We start from the raw sequence: 13,055 nt of genomic DNA, 5'->3' as shown, positions 1-13,055 counted from the left end.
AATGTATTTATTTAGCTTCTGATTATTCATAAATTAATCTTAAAAGGCAGAGCAAGGCCATGTTCACACGCTGTCTTTTATTAGTAAAAGAAAGGCTGCCATTTTAATTTAAAATAACGGCCGTTATTTTCAGTCTTTTTGTTTTTAGTCATCAATCCAAGTCTATGGAAACCATGGCCATTAGTTCACACAATGCAATGAATAACAGAAACTGTTCATGTTAATATGTGGCTATTATTTGTTGTTAGCACTTTTTTTTCACCATCCTTTCGATTAAATTAAATGGACATTTTAAAATTAGCCACACCCAAAGGGGCCTTCTTGAACCTAACCTAGAATAATGTACCAGTGGTCATCATTACAATGTTAATTGTAGTATGTTAAAAAAAAAAAAGAAACAACTTTCAGCATTATATATCTGTTTTATTATCTCACAGAGATCATAAAAGTATACAGATATTCACAAGGTATTTCATTATATCATTAAAAGAGTATACCATTTACATAATATATCTTTCTCAATATTTTATCAGAAGGACAAAACAAACAATTAACTAAAATTGCTAATTATGGTATGTTTTTCTTATGCTTAAAGTCTGGCGGTTTCTACTAAGAAACATATAAAATTAACAAAATTGAATCTGTGAGTATATAAGTCCAGATATGGTTTACTATATATCTTAAGCTTGTATGGCAAGATTTGGCATTGGTTTCATACATAATGTTTAATATGCATTTACTTGAGACCCTAAAATTTACAACTTCTGTTAATGGTATTTTACATGCATAATCTATCTAAAAAAATATATTGCATGGACACCAGGTTCTATAGTAAGCAATGTTGAGTTGCCCCTGTGCCTTCCATGCAGTCAGCAGTGAAAGGGAGTCCAGTGCTTGACTTGGTTGGCTACATTACTAAATATGTAGCTGGTTTTCAGGTAAATACATAAAGTTAAAACTTTTAAAGTTAAAGTTAAAACTTTTCTAGGAATGTTTTACAACACAGGAAAATACTGTATTAAGATTTAGTTAATATGCAATAATATCTAAGTGCATTATTTAGCTTAACATAAAAAATGGATTGCTCAGATATACAGGTTCCTTCATACATGTCATATAGCTTAAGCTTTGTTTCTCAGAATATTCTCCCTATCTGCAATATAAGAAAGCTTATGTTCAGTTCTGTAAGGTCACACGCATGTTTCATGTATCAGTAAAATGCAGTGAGATTTTGTCTGTGTGTCTGTGCCCAGAGACTATAGCTTGAAAGTTGTGCCCATGCAGTAGACTTTAAATCCAAGTCATAGTAAAGAAAATGTTCATATTTGGGGACACTCCAGTAAATACCATTCTCAGCCTGTTTAGGTAGACAGCAATAAAATTTCTAATTAGAAGCCATCATAGGGAAACGGAGTTTGGCAGTAAGTTGATACCGCTTATGTTTCATAGTCAGCCCATACTGTGGTGACATGTCCAGCTTATCTCCCTCTTGTTTGGAGAACTGCATCTGCTGAAGCAAAATAGTGAGGAATAGGAACACCTCCATTCTTCCAATGGCCTCACCCAGACATCTTCTCTTGCCAAGACCAAAAATCATGACTTTTTCAGATTCTATTTTGTTTATTGATGAGCCATCTTCATTCAGGAAACGTTCTGGGCAGAAACTGAATGGGTCTTTCCACTGGGTCCTGGAATTAAAAATTTCACTTAAATTCTGCTAAGAACCAAACTTTACACCATAAAACCTAAAATGGCATCTTTGCCATCATACAGGGGTAGCTTAGTTACAGTATGTGTTTGCCAAATGCATGCTATAATCCGGTAGGTGGTATATCTGTATTTAATGAAATCTCAATGTCTTACAATAGGGAATCTACCCAAATTGTATAATATTAAGTAGCATATTGTGTGAGTAGATCACACCATGAAATCTGTAATCTTTTATGGAACATCCACACTGTATCAGCGTTTCGTCAGCTGCACACCTTTGACCCAGCAGTAGGCAGCTATTGATATGAATGGCCCTTTGCTTAGAAGGTTGTCAGAGACTTAAAGTAAATGCAACCATATTCTCAAAGGGAATTTTATAAGTACATGATCATAATATTCAACTACTTACGGGTCATGGTTCACTTGCCACTGGTTGATCAGCACACATATGCCCTTGGGGATGAAGTAACCATTCAGTACGGTATCAGAGGTTGTGCTGTAACACAAGACAGATATATTACTCTGGTAAAGTGGAAAACAGTGCCCATCCGATGAATTACATAACCCAATCAATCTTCTATATAAATTTTACAGCCAAATGTAAGCTCTTTTGTAATCCACAAATCAGAACAGTAAATTAATAGTGTATACATTGTAAATGTCAGTGTAATTTATATTGAAGTATAATCATTTTTCTAAAATGTACATAGATATCGGCACTTACCAGTGTGGAATTGTGAAGGGAAGGAAAGAAGAATGGCGGTACATCTCTAAGATGAAAGCTTCTGTGTAAGGCAGCTGAGTCCTGTCTGATGCCTTTGGCCTTCTTTCTCTACCAATGACCTGATCTGTAACACAATAACAATATCTTAGCTATTATTATATTGTAGTATATTACCTGCTCAGATTTTCTATTATCTGTTAGAGGTGCATAGAGAATAGGGACAATGTGGGCAATCATAAAATATAGTTTGGTAAGGCTGGTTTTACACTCAGCATTTTAGGGAAAAGAGACACTGCAGTTTTCAATGCAGGCTTTCAAGCCAAAGCCAACAGTGAAAAATAATGGGAATATACTTCTGGCTTTTTTATTTAACTTTTTTTTACTAGAATATGTTTGTCTATTACTACTGCATGTAATAATTTTTTTTACATTGTTTTCTTTTTCTGATTGATTAACACAAGTCTTTTGGATGAGAAAAACTTACCAAGTTCTTTCTGGATCCTTTCTTGCATTTCTGGGTTGACCACTAGGTACATAAGGCACCATGACAAGGCAGTTGAAATGGTATCAAATCCTAAGAAAAAAATAAAAGGTAGCAGTCTTAAAAATCTGAGTTTGTGTAGGTAAAATACCTCTTAGGATAATTGTTAATATAAACCAATAAACCATATTTTAAGAAGATCAAGTACCTCTGTAGTACAAATGGGGACAATTTATTAGGCGAAATTGGGCGTACATTTAATTCACTATACAAACCATCCCTTTCAAAGAAGATATATATCATTGTAGATATAAAAGTGTAGGAATATGTGAAAAGCAAGAACACTCCTCACAGTATTAAGTTTAAAAATGAAACCTCTTCAGAAAACTAGGGCACAACTTAGGGCACTATTACACCAAATGATTATCAGCCGTACTTGCCTGATTACCGACCATTCCGGCCGATAATCGTTTGGTGTAATAGCTTATGTTAAAAGACCACGATCAGCCGACATGCATGCACGATGTCAGATGATCATGGTCTTTGCTGGGAGAGAGCGAGACGGGAATGAGGAGAAAGCAAGCGCTGACCTGACAGGTCGGCGCTTGCTTCCTCCTCAAAATCATGCCATGTAATAGGGCCTTTATAGTGTGATAGACTTTCAGGCCAACATACACTATGCAAATAGCATTTTCTTTGAGAAGACCACTTTTTCTTGCAATTTTGGGTGGTCATCTCAAAGAGGTTTCACTGTATACATAAGGGGGGGGGGCATTTATTAATACTGGTGTATGAGTACGTCAGTCTTAAAGCCCTGTCCCCTTTTCCCAGCCCGGGTTTACTAAGAGGCAAACAGGCATAAATCATGATAAATTAGGTGCAGGAGGAGACCCTACCCCCCCCCCCCTCCCGTCCGCACCTCAAGCGAGCTGGGGTTACAACTGGTGTACACCAGGGAGAAGGTAAGGTTCTGCACCTTTCTCCTGGTGTACACCAGCTGTAACCCCAGCTTGCCTGATAAATCTCCCCTATAACACATATATCTCTAGTATCAATTAGATTACACTTAGTTCAGTGAGGTCAGTAACAATTAATGATTTAATGGTAAATGTGTTGACATACTATGCTGTACACTCACCAGCTCCAAAAAGGTCATTTACAATGTTCACAATCTTCTGCTCTGATAGCTGGACATTGGAGTTCTCATCTAATTTTTTTTCTTGAGAATGGTGGATGAGGGAGTCTGTAATATCTCTGATGGAGTTCTGAAATAAAGAAAAAGCGTATTTAATAAGAAAAGAGAAGGTTCTGTTTACTGTTGTCTAGTTTACTGCACCTACTGTCTATTAAGTCATCTATGCTATTTTGGTAAACAAATCTACTTTGGTAGAACTTGTGAAACTACACGTTACTACGAGTACTGAATAAAAATAAAATGTTACTTCACACAGAACACTGGTACTTAAAGCAAGTACTTACCTTATCCAAGGTTCTGTAGTGTTCATTAACAATTTTCTGTGTAAAAGCTGAAAACTTTTTATTGATGTCAATAAAGTTCTTCATAGTGCGATTTGGTAGATATTGAAGAATAGGGATAAAATCGGCTGGGTTTCCTGATGCAGCAGCTGCTCCAAACTCATCATTTAGGTTAACTATGTCCAGAAACTCTTGGTCTTCGTGGCTGTATCGTTTTCCAAAGCACATTGCACAGATTACATTAGCCACAGAAACAACCACATATCTAAATGGATCAAATTCACCTTTCTCTTCTATTAGCTTTTGAAATTTCCTCACTAGATACTCAGCTTCTTTGGATATGTGGTCTTCCACTAGTGTTGTGCCTGAACTTGTCATGGAAGGAGATATGGCAAAGGTCTTGAGAGCATTGTGTGCCAGTCTACGACGTGCTCGCCATACTTCACCAGAGTCTTGACTGAATGTCAGACTCTGTCCATCACCAACCAGACGAAAGGTGAAAAGATCTGGTCGTGCAGAAAACACATCACCCTGCTTTAGCAGGGCTTGTCGGAGTGTTTCCAGTCCACTTAGCACTAAAACAGGTTTTGTACCCATCTGAATTTGGAGCACATCTCCATAGGTCTCACTCATCTTGGTTAGGCTAAGGTGGGGATTTTTGCCTAGTGAGAGTAAATTTCCAATCAGTGGCAAAGGCACTGGCCCTGGCACTGGCATTGTTCCTTTTGGGACATTTTTCCTGTAGTTCTTAATAAGCAGGTACAGGATTGAGACAACCACAGACGTAATAAGAACCTTTGTGGCAGATATCCCGCCAAAGGAGCTGATCAGATTAATCATGTTGACTAAGGAAAAAAAAAACATAAGGACCCAATATTAGGACAGATAGTTACACATAGGGGAAACAATATGATTTTGGTTCATAAAATATGTGTTATACAATAGTGTATTGTGCTACTATAATGTAGTGTTAAACATGAAACCATCAGTCAATTCAATTATTTTGATGATGACATACTCTATGTAGAAATAATAGCCTGGGGTTTGTATGAAATCAAATTGGCAATGTAATTTCAAAAGCATGTGTGATAATGATGAACGTACACTTTTTCACAATGTAAGTTATATCAAAGTCATTGAGACAAATGCTAGTAGTTTCATTCTTAGTTTATTGTATTGCGTTTTTCTTTGTAACTGGTTGAGGTGGCTTGTTCAAGGCTCTAGATGCTAAACATTTCATATATTTTACTTTAATTTCATAAGACTTTAGAGTTGTGAAGACAGGAGTAGTAGTATCTTCAAAGCCTGGAATTAAAGTGAAATCCCATAAAGTAGAGTGAAGCCCATTACCAAGCCAAATTGCAATAATAACTCTTCTGTCCTTTGATGGCTCTAAAAATTATGTTATTTCATGTAATGAGCAGTTCTTTACTGACTACTCACATATATCATCTGAAGTAAGATATTAGGTAATATGTGTCTTTGCTAGTTGGAAAAAAATTTAGGATTGTAAAATTTGCCGAGAAACGGTAAATATGGAGTACAGATTATGTGCCATGCTTTACAAAAAGGGGGACACTATCACTTTTCCGTGCAGCAAGTTTTACATCTGCATTCTGAATTCAAACTGTGATGGACCGGTTACATGATGGGCAACAAAGCTTCTTTATAGACCATACCACCCTTATAATGGGGTCAGTCATATTACTTTTAAAATATTGTACTGCATGCTGCGCTGTTTTTTACATTATTTTTTTCCAGTGAGGGCATAACGCACCTGACAGGTTCCCTTTAACATATTGATCACTTGTGCACCTACTTCAAAGCTGAAGTTGTTGGCACTGTCAATATTGTCCTATCAACAGCAGTATAACTTACCTGATGGGTTCTCTTAAAAGAAGCAAGGCTATATTCACACACAGTATTTCCGTCAGTATTTTGGTTACTCTTTTTTCAAAGAAAACCAAGAGTGAGTTGATAACTGTGAAAATCTTTCCATTATAATGTTGCCCTGTCAGTTCTACTACTGGTTTTGGTTGAGAAAAAGACTGACAGATATACCTTGTGCGAAGATAGCCCAAGACTGCCTAGCTATCCAGATTTATGTGATAACTAGTATTGAGCAGACCTGTCAAACTGTTCAGGTTCAGCGACGGAACCCAAACACTCTGTTTGATTCCCCATGGCTGCATAAGTTGGATGCAGCCCGAGGGAGTCCGGGGAATCATGGATACAGCTATAGGCTATATCCATGTTTTCCTGGCGTCCCCGGGGGTTCTTCAAACTTTTGCAGTCATAGGGAATCAAACGCTGAGTGTCTGGGTTCGGGGAACATTGCCGAACCCATACAGTTTGACACTAGTGAAAATCTTTTTAAACCAACCAGTAAAGAGTGGATAGTTGCCAGCACAGAGGTCATTCTGCACTGATCGCTATTGACTATAACCCGACTCCAGACCATCATATACTTTAGATTATGTAGATGCTATAGACATGACACTGTCAAACCAAGCTTATGTGACTATGTGTTTATAATGATCTCCATTAATATTACTAACTGAGTAGAATACATTTTGGACTATTAGTTAATAGGTTACATGTGATAAGAAAAATCTAAATATAATCTACCGTTGTATATAATATTTATGAAATATGTACAAGAATAATAACAACCAGTCTAATTAATATTGCAGTCACTATAAAAGATGAGACAGTGCTTCTTCTAGTGTACTGTATTACGTTTGCACATGCTTACTGTGGAGCTGGAACTATATTCGCAATGAGAAAAAGATGCATAGTAACCTAATAAGCACACTGCTGAGGCCACTCGACCCACCAGGTAAGACCCATATAGCTTTAGAAAGAGAAGTTAAAGCTGATGACTGGCAAGGTTCCTGCTAGAGCTGGTGTTCACAAGTGTTCTTCTCTGCAGGGTTATGGAGTAATGGGGCAAAGGATCCCCCTGACCTCCTAAATTTCAACTTCAGCCTAACCCAACCATACCAGCATATGAAACATTAAGATTACTTCTGTTTACAGGTGGGATGGTGCTTAAAACCTATTCCTTGCCAGATCTATGTAGATGTGTTAGTGATAGGTTCATTTACATAATGTATCAACAGCATGGTATGAATCATTTAGCCACCAACCAATGTCCACTAATGTCCCATGGTAGGATCTGTAATACAGCAAATAGAGCAAACACCAATATCAATGACTTACAACAGAAATGTCTTCTTGACAGTGGCTTCCTAATTCCAAGTCATGAATATGCTTATTCATATATATATATATATATATATATATATATATATATATATATATATATTCTTGTCAGTAATACATACATCAGAACAAGCCAAGACATAGACACTTGTAAAGTAGCTAAGCATAGTGAATGTCTCACAGATTCCTAGCACAAAGTGATGAATAGAAGCATTGAGTACATACCTTGAGTGTATTCCTTGTATGAGCTGAGGTTCTTGTGTAGAAGCTGGGCTTACTGCTAGAGAGTACCCACAGGAGTACCATAATATGTGAGCTGCCTGCACTCTCTTATATACTCCTGCCTGCCTCCTCATTGGCCAGAGCTCCACCCCACGTGACCACAGTACAGGAGAGCTGCCTGCACTCACCCAAACTCCTGGCATCAGTACAGAGGGTTGCGTGAAGAACCTGGAGCCTCCTAGGAGCCGGCTAATCCCAGAGGAGATGGAATAGCAGATAATATGTGCAGGCTGCCAGCTAGTGACAGCCAGCTCACGGGCAGCCGACAGGCACGCACCTAGTCACTTCTCCCACAGAGTGTATTACAGGCCGGGCTTATCAATGTAATATCGTGCGGGGAGCGCCAGCCCCGGACTCAGCTACATGGATTATCTACTATCTGCAGCAGTATTATTAGTACTCCTCATGATAGTATCCACCTGCTGCACACACCACTGCCGGGACCGGGGTATGCCCATGTCTACTGCTCCTGGGTTACACTGGAGGACAGCTAGCTAGTATCTATCTATTATCTATCTATCTATCTATCTATCTATCTATCTATCTATCTCCTATCTATCTATCTATCTATCTATCTATCTATCTATCATCTATTATCTATCTCCTATCTATCATGCATCATCTATCTATCTATCTATCTATCTATCTATCTATCTATCTATCTATCTATCTATCTATCTCTCTATCTATCTATCTATCTATCTATCTATCTATCTATCTATCATCTATTATCTATCTCCTATCTATCATGCATCATCTATCTATCTATCTATCTATCTATCTATCTATCTATCTATCTATCATGCATCATCTATCTATCTATCGTATCTATCTATCATGCATCATCTATCTATCTATCGTATCTATCTATCATGCATCATCTATCTATCTATAGTATCTATCTCCTATGTATGTATCTATCTATCTCCTATCTAGCTTTGCTACTGGAGATACACTTTGTATAGTATATGAAGAACCCTGCAGTCACATGTATTGTGAGACACCGGACTACTGCTCTCATCATGTCCTGCACCTCCACAGCTGGTCAGACCCACCAGAGAAAAGCATTCTCTATGGGAAGCACAAGAAGGTCCTGACTAGGTCTGTAGCGTTTAGAAGACACCTATTCCAGTGTCAGAAATAATAATATAGTTATTGTATAATTGCAAAGAAGAAGCAGTAATTTGTGTCATCTATAACTTTTATATAGATACATTGGGAGAAGTCCTATCATTTCTATAATGTATTCCCTAGATATATCCAATCTAATAATCTATAATATTAGAATATAGTGCTGGTGACATGGACATGTGAGGTTATGGAATATCAGCACTTATTCTGCTGGATAGTAAGAAAACTTTTATAACTATACTACTTAGCAGCACAGGGTACAGAACAGATCCCAGCAGGTGTGTCCCATCAGCAATCATGTCCCCTGCTGCCATCCCTATATCCCTGATCATAGGACATGGTAATACTAGATCCCAGCAGGTGTGTCCCATCAGCAAGCATATACCCTGCTGCCATCCCTATATCCCTGATCATAGGACATGGTAATCCTAGATCCCAGCAGGTGTGTCCCATCAGCAAGCATATACCCTGCTGCCATCCCTATATCCCTGATCATAGGACATGGTACAGAACAGATCCCAGCAGGTGTGTCCCATCAGCAAGCATGTCCCCTGCTGCCATCCCTATATCCCTGATCATAGGACATGGTAATCCTAGATCCCAGCAGGTGTGTCCCATCAGCAAGCATATACCCTGCTGCCATCCCTATATCCCTGATCATAGGACATGGTACAGAACAGATCCCAGCAGGTGTGTCCCATCAGCAAGCATGTCCCCTGCTGCCATCCCTATATCCCTGATCATAGGACATGGTAATCCTAGATCCCAGCAGGTGTGTCCCATCAGCAAGCATATACCCTGCTGCCATCCCTATATCCCTGATCATAGGACATGGTAATCCTAGATCCCAGCAGGTGTGTCCCATCAGCAAGCATATACCCTGCTGCCATCTCTATATCCCTGATCATAGGACATGGTAATCCTAGATCCCAGCAGGTGTGTCCCATCAGCAAGCATATACCCTGCTGCCATCCCTATATCCCTGATCATATGATATGTTGCTGACTACTATGCAGCTCTACTATATCACTAGCTATGGGTGATGGAGCCCACTGCATCGCTGCTGTGCCTAATAGTCGGAAATAGTAAGAGCACCAATTGTAATAGCACCAGTATATAGTATATATAGTCTGCACATATTTACATAATAAAAGATGAGATAATGTGGAATATAAAGGATGCCATGGAAGATCATGAAAGGTGCTGCTACCAGCATTCACTTTTAGTACAGGAAAGAATACTTTGCGATTCGTTACAGTCCCTGAATATAGTATATGTAATGTAATGCAATAAGATCTATTATTCCATAGAATGGAGCATTGTTCCCTATGATAGAATAGCGTTTCCAGACCTCGGCATTTCGGTGCTTCGTGTTGTATCCATGTTGTTACCATTCTCCCATCCCACCAGTGTTCCCATAAGGTAACACAATACATTCTCCACCATAATCCTCTAGATGCCATTTATTTACCGGGAAAACTAACAGCTGCTTTCTATTAGGTCTCCTATTGTTCTTTAATGATCGTAACCGAATATAAAGCGGATTAATAGCAACTAATATTGGATTCCATTGAATTACTTATATGAATTCGTTCCAGATCGGGATAAGAGTTTGTGACGTGTTGTATCATGTAGGTTTCTGGTGGGATTTACCAACAATTACCGCTAATAATCTGTCATACATGACACCAGGCATATTGTATTCTAACGAATAAGCCTGTAGTCACAGATACTGACCCCCATGCACCGGGGAATAGCAGCAGCAACGAATAATTCGGTTTATGATAGATAGATAGATAGATAGATAGATAGATAACAGATAAATAGGAGATAGATAGGAGATAGATAGATAGATAGATAGATAGGAGATAGATAGATAACAGATAGATAGATAGATAGATAGATAGATAGATAGATAGATAGATAATAGATAGATAGACAGATAGTGTTGTCACAATTAATATGTATCTGCTTCTCAATCACTGTAATTTCTTATAAATAAACTACACCCAGGAAAGCTATATAAATGAAATGATTATTGGCTAAATGTTGTGATTATGGAAAACAATATATAAGCTACACCGACATAACAGCTGCTATACTGCACTTCCTTATACTAAACAGCTGCAGTAATACAGATATATTGTACACTATTAACATATACTTTTGGTTAGAATATGCTAATTATATACTATACTGTGCTATACAAAGCTACCATGCATTATAATATACTATGCTATATTAAACTATATTATACCTTACTGTGCTGCAATACCCCTCTACTATACCATGCTTGACTATTATATACAACTACTATACATAGTATATTATGCTTAATCATACTCTGTACTCTACTGTACAGTGCAATATACTAACCTATATCACACTCTCACTATATCATACTTTACTGCTACACCGATATACACTGCACTACATATTGTGCTAGCCCCCTGTTATTATACTTACCTGCGATACCATACAGTACTACCAAATACTATGCTGTCGTATACTATATTATACCATATAATAAATTGTACTGTTCTGCTACTGTACTGTACTGTATACTATAATGTTGCTTAATAAATATTGGGGGAGATTTATCAAACATGGTGTAAAGTGAAACTGGCTCAGTTGCCCCTAGCAACCAATCTGATTCCACTTTTCATTTCTTACAGATGCTTTGAAAAATGAAAGGTGGAATCTGATTGGTTGCTAGGGGCAACTGAGCCAGTTTTACCATGTTTGATAAATCTCCCCCTAACTGTACAACTAAACTCCAGTGATAGGGAATAAGGATCATTGGATAGGGAGGCATCTTAGTTCCTACTTCTTCCCTTTCATTTCTGCCTTTAGTGCTGAAATATTGGGAACTATTTGAGGAATCCCCAGCTCCTCTGCTTCAGGACGTGTTGCTGTGCACTTGTGGTGCTACATGCCTCATGTACAGTGCTCTATTCCTGCCTCATGTACAGTGCTCTATTCCTGCCTCATGTACAGTGCTCTATTCCTGCCCTATGTTCAGTGCTCTATTCCTGCCCTATGTACAGTGCTCTATTCCTGCCTCGTGTACAGTGCTCTATTCCTGCCTCGTGTACAGTGCTCTATTCCTGCCCTATGTGCAGTGCTCTATTCCTGCCCTATGTACAGTGCTCTATTCCTGCCTTATATACAGTGCTCTATTCCTGCCCTATGCGCAGTGCTCTATTCCTGCCTTATATACAGTGCTCTATTCCTGCCTCATGTACAGTGCTCTATTCCTGCCCTATGTGCAGTGCTCTATTCCTGCCTTATATACAGTGCTCTATTCCTGCCTCATGTACAGTGCTCTATTCCTGCCTTATATACAGTGCTCTATTCCTGCCTTATATACAGTGCTCTGTTCCTGCCTCATGTACAGTGCTCTGTTCCTGCCTCATGTACAGTGCTCTATTCCTGCCCTATGCGCAGTGCTCTATTCCTGCCTTATATACAGTGCTCTATTCCTGCCCTATGTGCAGTGCTCTATTCCTGCCTCATGTACAGTGCTCTATTCCTGCCTTATATACAGTGCTCTATTCCTGCCCTATGTTCAGTGCTCTATTCCTGCCCTATGTACAGTGCTCTATTCCTGCCTCGTGTACAGTGCTCTATTCCTGCCTCATGTACAGTGCTCTATTCCTGCCTCATGTACAGTGCTCTATTCCTGCCCTATGTTCAGTGCTCTATTCCTGCCCTATGTACAGTGCTCTATTCCTGCCTCGTGTACAGTGCTCTATTCCTGCCTCGTGTACAGTGCTCTATTCCTGCCCTATGTGCAGTGCTCTATTCCTGCCCTATGTACAGTGCTCTATTCCTGCCTTATATACAGTGCTCTATTCCTGCCCTATGCGCAGTGCTCTATTCCTGCCTTATATACAGTGCTCTATTCCTGCCTCATGTACAGTGCTCTATTCCTGCCTTATATACAGTGCTCTATTCCTGCCTTATATACAGTGCTCTGTTCCTGCCTCATGTACAGTGCTCTGTTCCTGCCTCATGTACAGTGCT

General features: G+C 38.8%; 1 protein-coding gene across 1 annotated transcript; it reads right to left on the bottom strand.

Annotated features, from left to right (window-relative positions):
• Positions 1–402: 402 nt before the first annotated feature.
• Positions 403–7,925, bottom strand: CYP1A1 (cytochrome P450 family 1 subfamily A member 1). The gene is made up of 7 exons (XM_069981503.1): positions 7,842–7,925; positions 4,395–5,236; positions 4,054–4,180; positions 2,919–3,008; positions 2,435–2,558; positions 2,120–2,206; positions 403–1,688 (listed from the first exon to the last, which is right to left on the bottom strand). Exons 2-7 carry the CDS (start codon positions 5,229–5,231, stop codon positions 1,385–1,387), a joined length of 1,569 nt encoding a protein of 522 aa, XP_069837604.1. The 5' UTR covers positions 5,232–5,236; positions 7,842–7,925; the 3' UTR covers positions 403–1,384.
• Between the last annotated feature and the right edge of the window lie 5,130 nt (positions 7,926–13,055).

This window comes from Dendropsophus ebraccatus, chromosome 1 (assembly GCF_027789765.1).
Source record: "Dendropsophus ebraccatus isolate aDenEbr1 chromosome 1, aDenEbr1.pat, whole genome shotgun sequence".
In the NCBI taxonomy this organism is placed as follows: Eukaryota; Metazoa; Chordata; class Amphibia; order Anura; family Hylidae; genus Dendropsophus; species Dendropsophus ebraccatus.
The sequence above is the reverse complement of the archived record's forward strand: the minus strand, read 5'-3'. Positions and strand labels throughout refer to the sequence as shown.

Coding starts and splice junctions, on each gene's coding strand:
- CYP1A1 (XM_069981503.1), bottom strand. CDS start 5,231: ATGATTAATCTGATCAGCTCCTTTGGCGGGATATCTGCCACAAAGGTT. Junction 4,181..4,394: donor ACTACAGAACCTTGGATAAG/GTAAGTACTTGC, acceptor TCTTTATTTCAG/AACTCCATCAGAGATATTAC. Junction 1,689..2,119: donor TGGCAAGTGAACCATGACCC/GTAAGTAGTTGA, acceptor TTTTAATTCCAG/GACCCAGTGGAAAGACCCAT.